Source organism: Mustela lutreola, chromosome 4 (assembly GCF_030435805.1).
Source record: "Mustela lutreola isolate mMusLut2 chromosome 4, mMusLut2.pri, whole genome shotgun sequence".
Classification (NCBI taxonomy): Eukaryota; Metazoa; Chordata; class Mammalia; order Carnivora; family Mustelidae; genus Mustela; species Mustela lutreola.
Genome location: NC_081293.1, coordinates 173115144 through 173129392, shown reverse-complemented (window position 1 = coordinate 173129392; position 14249 = coordinate 173115144). Strand labels below are relative to the sequence as shown.

The following is a 14249-nucleotide window of genomic DNA, read 5'->3' as shown; positions in this document are numbered from 1 at the left end:
TGGGATCCGATGACATAGAATTAGTCTAGCTACATGGGTCAGCAAACTTTCTCTGTTAAGGGCTCAATAAATGTTTTAGGCTTAAGAGCCCCACCATCTCCATCTTCTCAGCTCTGCTATGGCAAAACAAAGCAGCCAAAGACAGTATGAAAACAAATGTGTAGCTGCATTGCAATAAAACTTTGTTGGCAGAAAGAGGCGATGGTCCAGATTTGGTCAACAGGCCATCATTTGCCAACCCCTGGCAAGAAAATTGATATGGTCTTCCAATTTCAGTGTATCTTTTAAAAAACATTGCATGTAAAACCCCCACGTTACAAAAACAAGAGCAATTTGAAACCACTGGAGTGTTCAATTCTGTAGTGGGTTGGCATTTGTTTTTCTTAGAGACTATATAATACATCATTTAATTTAGAAGTGCAAGGTGTATTCAGAAGTGAACAGAAAACTGATAAATATGTACTCTCTTTGAGCATGCAGAAGTAATTATGACCCAACGATACAACCTAGTGAAACAGGGTCTCCCGACCGCATACTACTTGGACGTTACCATGGGAATAGGATAAGAACTTTCAGAAAACATCTACTTTCATTTAGGCTACTATACTATTCCATGTACTAAAGCACTGATTTACTAAATGGTACCTAGATACTGGGAAAAGCTATAATTGGTGGGTGCTACTATCTTTTCCTTTAGAGAATTATATGTTCTCATAAATGCAGGAACATAAGATATATTTTTCCAAAGCAAGAGATTGAAGGATCATAAAGTATATGTTTTACATGCTGCTGAGTTTTGTAGGCCTACACGGGTAAAGACAATTGTCCTCTTACTGTTTTCAAAATCAGCTTAAAGATTAAATGCCTGTAAATACTGACACAATTAAAACTTAAGCGTTATAGCAAATAGACCTTTGCATTATTTTATTCCCAGAATTAAGTCTAAAGATGGTTATTTCTTGAACCAATAGTATGTCCCTTAGGATAGTGTGCCCCAAAGGGCCGTATATCAGAATCATATGTGTCTGCTCTTAACATATACATTTCCGGGCCCCATTCCCAGACTACTGATCAAAAAATAGTGGCTGGGCTTTACGATGTCTCCTCCCAGAACTCTGATGGGGTAGACAAAGTGATTAAATTCTCACAACATACTACCATGAAATAATGACATTACTGCCTTTAACAGATTAAGAGAACTAGAGCTCAAAGAACCTAACTTGCTTAAAGTTGTATATCAGCCCTTTGTATATCAAAGTTGTAGACACCCCTACTGTCTTTCTGGATAGAGCCACAGACTTCTGTTAATCACTAGAATGGCATTAACCAGGGTAAAAAACCACAATGCCCACATTCTAACTTAGAACCGAGACTGCTTACTGTTCCTTTCAAAGAATAAACATTCTCAATAAGTACTAGGAAAGCTGAATAAATTATAAAGCCCAAATGATACTCTACAAGAACAGATTATACTTTATAGTGGAATGTTGCCTGGCTATGATGACCCTTTTATTTTTTTCTAATTTTTATTCATTTCTGGCCTTAAAGGTTTAAAAAAGAAAAAAAAAAAAGTAGCTCCAAGCTGGAAAGAGTCCACCTGTGTTTCAAACGATGGCATAGAAAGAGGTCAGCAGAGCTGATTGGGGTCAGATCAGAAGAGGAAAGAAAAGCAGGTAAAATGGGTAGGTAAAATAGGAAGATTTTATTTTATATTTATTTTCCTACAACCAAGCACGTATTTTATAAATGTGTCAAATCTGCACCTGGCCACTTAGTAACATTTGTGGTAGTACCTGTTTTACTTTTGATATAGTAATTTCAAATTTCAGTTTAGCAAAGAGAAGAAGCTGCAATGGTAAAGTTAAAGATAGGAGGGGTAGGTCTCCACATCATTCTGAACTGCTTCCACTTCCCCCAAGAGGCTCAACATGGAGAAATTAAGTTCAAATGTGCAAATACAGCATCATACTTTCTGCTGCCATATGTCTGGTAAAATAAGCATGGGCTGAATATGGGAAACTAAAGAAAAAAATGAATTTGACAAGAACCAAATCTTTAGAAAATATTTTTATAGTGAGTGCCTCAGTGCAAACATAATTTAGAGATTAAATCTGTGACCATGGAAAATTAGCTGCCATAAAAAAGTGATTTTTTTTTCTATAGGTTAGAAAATCAGGGAGAAGTTAGATTAAGGTCATAGAAATTTTTTTTTATTTCTGTTACTAGACGGTTGCCTTCACAGTGAAAACTACAAAATCAGATGGAAAAACCAAAAGTCAATTTTGCATATTCGTGACATTGCTACCCTTTCTGGAGGCCTTATCCAGTAATAATATCTTATTATACTGAGTTGAAGAAACCAAGAAAGAATTAGGAAGTGGTTGTTTTACAGGCTGAGGGAATGCGGGGTACGTGAGCCAAATCAGCATTCACAATGTCAAAGTCTCGTGAGACCACCTCCTTATCTTATGCTGCGCCCAGAAGCTCCTTTGCCTGCCAGAGTTTATTGCCTTCAGGCTATCTTTGCACTTTTCTGGATATTTGGAAGCTGCAATGCAAAGTCATCCTCCTTTTTCTTGTAAAACTGACCCAAGGACCCTAAGGGAGAGAGCAGCTGCATTCCTTCTGAATTGCAACTGGACAGAATTGAAAATTGAAGCGGAATTGAAGTTGAAACGCATACAGAATCCACGTCGTGCCCCCACACGGTCAGGGGCAGCATCAGAGAGGCAGAGGGACTTGCAGACACTAGCGGGGTGTCATCACGGTTGTGTTGGGCATGACTCCAGGCGCACGGCTCACGGGGGATGGGGACGGTGGTCCTAGAAACACCTACTTCAGGGATGGGCTAAGATGTTTTATAGGATGAGAGGGAGACGAAACATTTTATATCCTTCCTTAACCCGGATAAATGGTTTCCTGACAACATCATTTATGGATGTTCCAGAACTCTCCATGGGTCCCTCCTTAATAGAACCAACCGCAAGGAAGTTCCTAAAATTCATCTTCAGCCCTCTTGGATATTCCAGAGCTTTCACCTTCCCTTTCGTTTTTCTCATTTGCTTCCAGAGAAGCCCAGCACCCTAGATTTCCATAAGACTCTGAGGGGACAGGGCCCTAGGGCCCAGCAAATGGCACTGCTGAAGACCTGTCTTCATGGCCCACACTCTGCATGTTTTTAGAACCTTTCTTTTCATCGAAGTGTGTTTTGAGGCCCTGTCCTCCAAAGCTTTGTTAGCTAAGGAGCTTCTAACTGTATAGCCAGTGTGGGAAAAGGTGAACGTGGTGAGAGGGCATTGAGGCTAACCGCTCCGCTCCCCTCGTTCATTCAGCAGCATAAGCTGGCGGTTGAAAGAGCAAGGTTGAGTTTATCAGTCACATGTTGAGCTGCTCAGGAAATGTTCGCTGTTATTGTGACTGCCCTTTTTGACCCTCATCATCTCCTCAAACTTTCTTTTCAAATACCTTGTTTAAAAACTTGTCTTTTATTTCTCACTTCAAATGAAAGAAATAAAAGTACTTGACTAGTAATAGGCTGTGTGATAAATACCCATACTTCTTTCGCATTTTAGAGCCAATCTGTGAATCACATTTAAGCTGGCTTCTCGAAACAATTTCCAGCACATTCTCCTTGCAGTCAGATGAAGTGGCAATTTTCTTAAAATATGGAGCAGTTTGGTGCTGGGCAGAACATGTATTCAGGCTCATAAACATAAACATTTTTTATGTAGCATTTAAATATGAACTATGCAACTCCAAAATGCTACAAAAATATAAACAAAATAATTTCAGGAATAAAGAAATATAGCTAAAGAAAGATTGAGAGGAAGTAAAAAAAGGAGCCAGGTTTTCTTTGATGTAAATAAGTTGATCATGGGTAAAAATTTGTTTTTATAAATTTCTTTTTTTTTTTTTTTAAAGATTGAATTTGTTTATTTGACAGTGAGACAGAGAGAGAGCACAAGTAGGAAGAGCGGCAGGAAGAGGCCGAGGGAGAAGCAGGCTGTCCTCTTAGCAGGAAGCCCAATGTGTGGCTCGATCCGACGACCCTGGGATCATGGCCCGAGTGGAAGGCAGATGCTTAACCGACCGAGCCACCCAGACACCCCTAAAAATTTCTTTAGGAAAAGAATGTAACACACTCTAGAAAGTGTTTCGCGTTATATATCAAGCAACTTGGGTATTTACTTCTTATTCTGACCTTTTTCTAGCAGCCCCAGCCCAAGGCCAGCACCGAGCCTTTCTTCAGCGATGACAACCGTATAGCGATGCTGAGTGAGAATGTGCTGGTGGAGCTGAAGCTCCATTTTGCTGAAGGAAGGAGGCCTGTAGAGTATGGCCCTTCTGTCATGGCTGCCAAAGTGTGCCTCTATTGATCTCTCCATCTAAAAAAAACAAAAAACAAAAAACAAAAAAAACAAGAAAGAAGGAGGCATAAAAATTCAAGAGGAAGAAGTAACACACTGCCCTTGAAGGACACCATTAATGCAAATCAAAGGCCATTCAGAAAGTTATCCTGTCAGTTTGTCTCAGGAAATGAAAGACAGACTCTCTGAAAGGCCGGCAAGGATAAAGGCGACCTCATATGCGAGAACTGAAGGTGAATTGAATTTTTCTATTACAGAGAGATGAAAATTTTAGGCCATTAAAATATAGGGGTCCTTGAGGAATACCATTACATAGAAATACAGAGCTCAACTCTAGCTGAAAATATAAATTAATAGCAATGCCTTTCATCTGCATTGTGCTTGCATCAAGTTTACTTCCAGTGGCATTATCTTCTAACGGTGCTTTTTCGGTAAACACAGGAGAGGATACAGACTCAGAAAGGATGGACTTTGTGCTAGCAGGACACGTTCAGGAATGGGAAGCACCGAGAAACAAGCTTAGAGCTCTTTGGAGAAGGACAGCGCTGCTTCCTCTCTCAATCAGGATGCAGCAAAACTGGAACACAGCTCGGGGTGGCAGGGTGGATCCCTGCTCGCGAAGAGGAACATCGTAATTTCAGGTTCTTCCTTCCATAGTTTATTGATCCTCCAAATAAATATTCCTCTTTCTCACAAGGATGTTTGAAATTCCACCAACAAAAGGGAATTTTCCAACTGACAAGTAGAAAGAATGCTGATATCTGAGTTCATTATAAGGTAAAATAGCAGACATTGGGTATTTTCCTGAAAACTTGAGATTAAACCTTGATAAAGTAGATATTTTTGTTGTTGTTGTTACCAGAAGGAGCAATGAGATTGGATGGGGGTTAGAGCAAAAACTGGGAGAGGCCAAAGAAGAAGAAACAAAGGAGTTGTTTGAGGACAATGAGCGAGAAGAGATAAAAAACAAAACTGGGAATCTAATTATTTAGAGTGACACTTCTGAATCATACTGTCCACTTTTTGGATGCAAAACATATGTATCATGTCTTTGCACTTTTTGGATGCAAAACATATGTATCATGTCTTTGTACTTAAATTTCTTTCACTTCTCACTTAAATTTCTTCATTACATCCCTTTACTGACAGAATCCATTCTAAATCTTCATCAGGGAACACAAGGTCATTCAAACTTAAACCCTGTCTTTCTTCTCTGGTCATATCACATTCTTAATTATTTCCATTCCTGATCCCACCCTCTTCTTTCATACATATCCCACTGTTCCTCCTCCCTAAAATTCCATCCTCTGGCTCCACTCATCCAACTGGCTCGCTCCAAAACAAACATCACCTCTTTTGGGAAGTTTTCATTGAAATACACCCTTCCATTAGCGCTTATGAAAGGGAATGTGCACGTCTCCCTGATGTGAGCTCAACTAGCAGTACACTTGTACACATGGTACATGTTTAATAAATGAAGATATCTACAAAATTAATGAGCCACAGTGCTCTGTCAAGATCTTTGAAGATATGTGTGGAAAGAAAGAAGAAACAGATTTAGATTATAAACCCTCTGAGGGCAGGAATACCTTATTCTTCATTTTATACAAACTACTGCCATCTGTCAATGAATAGACAAAGCAGAGTGACGTGCTAGAGAACTCAGACTCTGAAGAGACTGTTGGCTTTGAATGCCCTGGTCCCATCAGCACTCTTTGTATGACCTTGGACAATACCTTCCTCCTAATGGTGCAGTGAGTACTAAAGACTTACTATATGTGAATGGCTTAGAGCTATGCTCAGTATATGGGAAGTACTATATATGTGGGGTTTTTTTTTAAGATTTATTTATTTGAGAGAGAGAGAGAGAGAGAGAACATGCATCTGGGGGGAGGGGCAGAGGGAGAGAATCTCAAGAAGGCACCCCACTCAATAGGGAGCCCAGTTTGAGGCTCTATCTCAGGACCCTGAGATCATGACCTGAGCTGAAACCAAGAGTTAGATGCCTAACTGACTGAGTCACATAGGCACCCCCATGTATATGTTTTTAAAATAATAATATAAAGAGCAAAGAGTCAGAAAAACTATCTCTGAGTCTGAGCTCTGCCTGACACAAGGTAGCATGGGCGTTTAGTATGTGTGTAGCGAATTTAATAGAAAGGAATAGAAGCCTAGCTACTCACACCTCCCCTGTGTGGCATTTTGGGCAAACATGATATTCATTAGATATTTTTCTTTGTTAAACAATACTGTGTGTGTGTGTGTGTGTGTGTGTGTGTGTTTGACAATGAAACCATTGATTGATGATTGATTGATTGATAATGAAACTTTTTTAAACTCAAAAATTTAACTGCAGATTGGGACATGATTCCCCAGCCAACATCATTGTTTGTCACGGTAAACCTGTAAGAAGGAGTATTTAAAGCCGAAAACAGGTTGAGCCTTTGTACACAGGACTTAGAGGGAACCATGAGCCCACAGGAGGCCAAAATAAACAAACATGCATCTAGGTGCAAGGGAAGACAGATGCTTCCAAATATATCAGTGTCACTCAAGTGAAATGTTCGGTGCCCAGAATTCTCTTCTCACATTATTTTCTTTCGTAATCACAGGATGCTCCTCTCTATTACAGCTGGCTCAAATAGAGCAGTGATTTCACATGAGGAGAGTGTATTTTCAAACTCTGTGTTATTACTATTTTGAAAGATACATTCCTCCTTTCCCTCCCCTCCCCCTCCCCCAGCCAGGCTCAGTTTAAGCAAGAGCAATGTAGCTCTTACATTATATAGAGCAGATTATAAATACAGTGTAATTACTGGCCATGTTTTCTAATAACCTTTGTAACATAAACTGACATTTTAACTTGCATCTCAGACTACAGAGAATAATGGGAAGTGAGCTTGTCAGTCAAATTATGTTGTATTATCCTGTAATACAAACTGCTCCTGTCTTGGTCATATTTATAACACACTATATCAGCAAAATGGCCCAAGACCAAGGGGCAAGAACACTTTTAACTGGTCCAACAACAGGTGCACATGCTGCATCCGTGAAATAAAAACTAGGTGAATAATTACGTCAACCACACCAGCAAAGGCAGGATTATCAAATGCCAGAAGCAGCACTTCGGGAAATGAGAGCTCTTGATTACGCCTACAGTTTTGAAGATGTATTTTTAGTGGCAGAATTTAACCTGGCCATCGCTACAGCAACTTAACTTGAGACTCACAGGCTTGTGGAGAAGACCTTAGGAGAAAGAATGAGTGTTACTAGATGTTAACATTCTGAGCTCCCAGTCACGGCTCTCTCTCCCTTCTTCAGGAAAGATCTGAAAAATTGTCCCTCAGAAATCACTTTGCCATACTATATAAAAGTTATTTTAATTTTTTTCAGAGATTCTATTGATTTATTTCAGAGGAGGGAAGGGGCAGAGGGAGAGGGAGAAAGAGATTTAAGCACACTCCATGCTCAGCATGGAGCCCAACCTGGGGCTCGATCTCTTGACCTGGAGATCACAACCCTGAGATCACAACCTGAGTAGAAATGAAGATTCAGATGCTTTACTGACTTTGCCACCCAGATGACCCTATGAAGGTTATTTTAAAACAACACTTTTTGGGACCCCTGGGTGGCACAGTCGATTAAGCATCCGACTCTTGATTTCAGCTCAGGTCGTGATCTCAGGGTTGGGATCTCAAGGTCATGAGATGGAGCCCCACATCACGGGGACTCTATGCACATCCAGGAGTATGCCTGAGATCTGCCTGAGATTCTCTCCCTCTTCCTCTGCCCTTCCTTCCATTTGCACTCTCACATTCTCTCTCTCAAATAAACAAATCTTAAAAAAAAAACCCCACAAAACTGAACACTTATTATTTTTATGGGAAAGCCTTCAAAATCTGAAACCGTTATACCACATTAGATAAAGCAAAGGACAGAGTGTTGTAATACACGACCTGAAGTGTCCGATGCGGTAATGTGGGGGAGAACAGAGGAGGGCCAGGGATCAGAAATCTGGATTTGAGTTCTGACTCTACCACTTGCTTGGTTCATCCTCTGGGGCAGGGGGAGTTGTTTTATCTCTTTACCTCCAAATTTTCTCATACATATGGTTAAGGTAACAAATTCTACCTCATTAAGTTGTACGGGGAATTAAATTAATTTGCAATATGAAAGTAACCAACACGTGCTCCATCAATAAATGATATGAATTATTAATACAATTGAATAACAATATGTTTTGACTCTGATTTTCCTTTAAGAATTCTATAAGCATTCGGGGTGCCTGAGTGGCACAGTTGGCTCAGCATCTGATTCTTGGTTTCAGCTTGGGTTTGATCTCAGGGTTTTAAGATCGAGCCCAGCTTCAGGCTTTGAGCTCAACATGGAGTCTTCCTGGGACTCTCTCTCCCTCTCCCTCTGCCCCTCCTCCCTGCACTCTCAATGTCTCTCTCTAAATAAACATTAAAGAAAAAAAGAATTCTATAAGCTTTACAATTACTATAGTTTGGCCTCCATCATAAAAGACATTTCTGCAATAAACTATATGTTTCCATATGTCTTGATACATGTTTTTATCTATGTTACTCATCACATTTTATTTTCTTTTAGAGATTTTATTTATTTATTTGAGAGAGAGAGAGAGAGAAAACATGAGCAGGGGGAGGGGCAGAGAGAGAGGGAGAAGCAGACTCCCTGCTGGGCAGGGAGCCTGACACAGGCATCCATTTCAGGGCCCTAGGATCATGATCTGAGCTGAAGGTGGATGCTTAACAGACTGAGCCACAGGTACCCAACTCATCACCTTTTAATGCAAAAATATAATTTATTTATTTATTACATTTATTGTCTGTCTCCCCATACCATAAAAGGAGGTAAATTAAACCATATATTTTTGTCTATTTTGTTCACTTTTGTTTCTCCAACCAAACAATACTACTGGCCACATATGGGGCACATAATATATATTCCTGGAATGAAGGAATACAAACATCTTTTTTTTAATATGTATAAGTCTTGGTTATAAATACTACCATGGGAGATTGGGAATAGAAAGTGGTGAACATTTGTATTAAGAAACTTATTTCAGCAGAATTTTAAATAGTAGCAAGAATGACAAAAATAGAATTAAATGTTTGAGCAAAGTAATGAATTTGTAGTAGAAAAATCAAATAAAGAGCATATTTCTCAGTTACTTATAGTATTAAAAAATCTTCAACCAAGACTTACCACAAAAGCAAGAAATACAGTTCTTTAGTATATAGTAAGGATGAAAAATAAAACTGTTTTTTTTTTCACATGACAGAGAAATTTTTTCTAGATTTATTAAAGTAGCCATGTATTTATGACACCTTTTGATGCTCAAATACAAATCATATAGCAGACCTTGGGTGTGTGTTATATATAACTAAAAGTCAAATTGGCTTGCTGGTCTAGATCTTTGACATTTTAGAAATATTGCTGAGTCTATCATAGTGAATTATGCTTTAATTTTTCCATTATAAGAATAAAATAAGGATTTTTTTTTTTAAACCCGTGGGTGAAATTTATACTTACTTTAGAGAATTCAAGAAATGACATGGGGTTTTCCTGGATGCATGTCCTACACATTTTCCACTTAAAAATTATTTATAATTATAGGACAGTTGAGGAACCAGAGGTTCCCTGGATAGTAAGCAGAGCCTCGTGAGAATGTTCCTTCCCCAAATGAATCTTCAGTTTACCTCTGTCTTTACGGCACAGCTGACTCAAACTGGATCTCAGGCTCATCATGGAAGGAACACACGCATCTCAGACCAACTCCATGACAAGGAGCTCCTTCTGACCTGCGCTCCCAAACTGCACTTGGGGCTACTGACTAACCCATGAACATCCAATGAAAGGCATGTTTGTTCATCTGTGCCTCTGTGTAAGTTTTAAACCATAATAGAGAAACAGTTGGGGAGGGTATGTGCTATGGAGAGTGCTGTGAATTGTGTAAGATGGATGAATCGGACCTGTACCCCTGAAACAAATAATATATGTTAATAAAAATAAATAAATAATAGAGAAACAAAAGCAATAAAGTTTCAATACAAAAAAAAAGTGTATTCTCAATACAGCTGTGATGAAATTGTGCCCACTGAAACAGCTATTCCCCAAATCTACCATCACCTATTTCTCAATCTGTCTTTCCCTTTGGCACTCTTCACAATTTATAGTATATATTACTTTTTTGATGTCTGCCTCTTACACAAATTGGTACATTTCATGAAAGCCTAGATGTGTCTGCTTTAGTTACTGTACATACTGCTTAAGGTCAGGTTCTAAGTAAGATGGAAGAGATGAATGAATGAGCAAGTTAGTGAATTCATGAAGGCAAAGTGTGTGTTCATTATTTCTAAACATGTTTATTTTACTCGCTTTCTGATGAAAACACCAACTAGAAAAATCTCAGTGGAAGTTTCAGCATTTGCATCTCAAACCATAAAATATCTATGATTTTTTCATCCCCAATGACTCTCTCCTGCACTTCATTACAAACACCCACCCCAATGACACAGCTTGGGCTTTGTGATCCCAAAACACCCCCACCTCTGAAATTATAAAATGAGATATTCTATCCTCTGATCGCATTTCTTTTTTCCATCTCTTCTCATTTACTCCCATCAGTACTTCAACCACCAGTCTTTCTTTCTTTCTTTTTTTTTTTTAAAGATTTTATTTATTTATTTGACAGAGAGAGATCACAAGTAGGCAGAGAGGCAGGCAGAGAGAGGAAGGGAAGCAGGCTCCCTGCTGAGCAGAGAGCCCGATGCGGGACTCGATCCCAGGACCCTGAGATCATGACCTGAGCCGAAGGCAGTAGCTTAACACACAGCCACCCAGTCTTTCTTTCTAATGCCAACCTTCTCCTAGCCTCTTTTTCACCTTCTCTCTCTCAGTTGGATTCCATGGCCCAACACTCCAATCACTTCCTCCCCAGTATATTAAATTATTCCCTTCCTCCACTGCACTTGCATCATTCACACAGTAGAGCTTCAAGCAAGGAAGAGCTGGGCACACAGCCATTAACAAGACAGGCACGCCTCTGCCCCCACAGAGCCGGCAGCCCATCAAGGAAAGCAGACACAAACAACTAGTGATAATAAATGATGACGTGCCAGGTAAATCGGGAGGACTAGAGTGCCGTGGGAGCTGAGACCCAAAGATCTCAGTAGCCTGCCCACCCTGCACCTGGGCTGGATTGTTGAGAGCTCTGAAGAAAAGTGCCTGGATGGACAGATTCTTATTGGTAAAACCAGTTCGGTCTTCGGGGTCCCCAGACTATCCTGCTATGCTTCCCTGACCAATTCTCTCACATTCTCCATAGTGACTAACTTTCCCAATCTCCAGCTACCTTCTTATTTCTACAGATAACTGCCTCCCATTCATAGAGGCAATGAGCACTATTAGAAGGAAACACACTGGGTTAAACAGCCTCTGTTTTCGCAGACCCATAGCCTTTTAGCACAACTAACATTTCCTCTTTTCTGTTGACCTCCATAGAAGAAACCCGTCCTCCTCTCATCCATGGCTAATCACTCTCCGGATTCCATAGCTCCCTTTCCTCCAGGCAACAAACCTTCCAATTTCTACCTTCAAATCCCAGAGAACTTCATCCGTCTTTTCTTCTTCTCCTGGATCCTTCATGTCCCCTCCCCCTTGGCTCTTTCTCAATGTTTATTCATTCACTCACTTACCTCCTTAATATTCTTGAACACTTTCTATATGACAGGCACAGTGCTAGGCTCTGAGCAATGAAAGTGAAGAACCTGACAAAGCTCTACCCCTCACTGAACTCACTTCTTAGTGGGCGGAGCAATAAACAGTGAATGAAATCAAATGCAATGTAAGTTCCGGCAGAGGTAAAATCTCTGGTCTGGGTAAAATGTTAAAGAATGACCCTGGCGCTCTTTTTTTTTTTTTGATGCTGTTACTTGCACATGTTACGAATGTTGTGTGTGGGGAAAAAAATGAGAGAAGAAAAGAAAATTCTTAGAGGGAGAGAAAAGATGGGCAAAGAAATTAAAACAGGAAGTTTTTTTTTTTTTTTTTTTTTTTTTAAACAGGAAGTTCTTGAAGGTCAGCACCATAGGGTGCTTTTTACTGTGGACGGTAAATAGGGTCCGGGAGGCAAAAGAAATAGCTGACAATGAGGAGAAAAGTGAAGTTAATACAACATTACTTGTTATCTTTTTAAGTAGCCAGTAGGAAACCAAAACTTCCTCAGTAGTAGAGAATTAAAAAGTTGGCAACTTCATGCTGGTCTCTCTACCTAGGGACACCCTCGATGAACTTCAATTCCTTTTCCTAAAAGCCATGGCAGGGAAGAAACAAAGGAGGAAACCTGGGAGGGTAATTTCTTGTTTTATTTTGTTTTCAGGGTGGACGGGGTCCTGACAGAAGTCCAGAAGGCCAGACTTCTACTTCCTAAATCACAAGATTTCCTAAAGAGTATAGGCCATCATTCCTATAATAAAAGTTTTTTTAAAAATGGAAGTACTCCATGACCTGAGCGATCACACTGCAAGAGAGACATGAGACCTGTCCTAAGAAGATTTCTGATGACACTGGGCATGGGACGTGCACTGGGAGGGGAGGGGCACCGTGGAGCCTGGTTTGGGGTGGAAAGAGCAAGGAGAAGCAGCAATAGGATCGTCAAATCACAATGTGTATTGCTAAGAGAGGGGCAAGATACAGAGATGAAAACCTTCCAGAAGAAAGGATTTGCCGTGAAGGTATGAAGTAGGCAGAGAGGGAAGCTGTAAGCCTGACGTACTAGAAGAAGAGCAGCACAAAGGAGGAAAATGGAAGAGAACAGCAGGAGAGACCCAGACCTGGCCATCCTAAACCAGAAATTATTGACGGATAAATACCGTCATAGCGCCTTAACCCACTGGAACATCTGCGATTTTGAGACTTCGGGGATATAGAATGATTTTTGTTGATCAGTAAAGACTTCCCACCACATCTCTTAAAATCTGAAGTTCCATCCTGAGAATTCCCAGGTCGTCTCTATGTCTGATGCCCAGTGTCCTCACTCACAAACGGCCCATGCCTCTCTGAGCAGGGCACACAGTGTCGAGCTTGTGTAGTTGGGAGGAAGAGGAGAGACTAGTGGAGGACAACTGGAAAGACTTAAGAAGAAATAAGGCAGACTGAACAGTTCTGGGCTTTTCCGACTCCAGCCAACGCACAGGCATGCCGGCCGGGCGTGGCTGGAAATGTCTGCCTCTCACAGCTTCCCCAGGCTGACCCTCACACTTAGCAAGAATCTTGGAGATGGAGAGAAATTAAAAATGCAACTAAGAACACAAGAACAGTAGTGTCTCCTCCAGCCCGTGACCCGTGTCTCCCCTTCATGCCTTGCTGCTGTAGTTGGCTACAAACCTCTAGCCCCCTGACCTCTCAGCCATCTCTACCAACGTGGAAGAACTTCCATTCCCCTCTCTGCTCCTCCCAGCTTCTCTTTTTCTCTTTCCTCGCTGTTTTGAAAGTCATATGGAGCATCTTTTTCAGGCCCCTCTGGAGGCTTTTCCTCCAACGAATTCAAGCCCCCCCTCCCCCCGCCCTTGGCTCAGCTGCCACCCACGATGCACAGCTGTGGGTCTTCAGTTTACTGGTTGCTGTAACTTTGCAGACGTAACAAAGACCCAGCTGAGATTACAAAAACACAGAGATGGCTGGGAGATGATACTCATGATAGTGTCCTTGGAGAGGTCTTTAAGCACAAGATAAAGCTTTAGGGAGAGAACGAAGGTTGCTTTTTCTCTGGGCGCACTGGAGTTTGCTTCCTATTTTGGATCAAACAAAAACCGCTCCCAAGTGTTCTTCTGTTGTCTCTTCTCCTTCCTTCTGCTT

At 40.7% G+C, this 14249-nt stretch overlaps 1 protein-coding gene across 3 annotated transcripts in view; it reads right to left on the bottom strand.

The window, feature by feature from the left end:
* Nucleotides 1–14249, bottom strand: part of CPED1 (cadherin like and PC-esterase domain containing 1) — a 277556-nt gene that overhangs the window by 245081 nt on the left and 18226 nt on the right. The window contains exon 2 of one of the 3 annotated variants that reach the window (XM_059171684.1): nucleotides 4202–4385. The exons of 1 other annotated variant lie outside the window; for it this stretch is intronic. In XM_059171684.1, the coding sequence (XP_059027667.1) occupies nucleotides 4202–4385 (184 nt within the window). Of the gene's footprint in view, nucleotides 1–4201; nucleotides 4386–14249 lie in introns of those variants that run through there. One more of the 3 variants, XM_059171685.1, reaches the window with a different exon arrangement.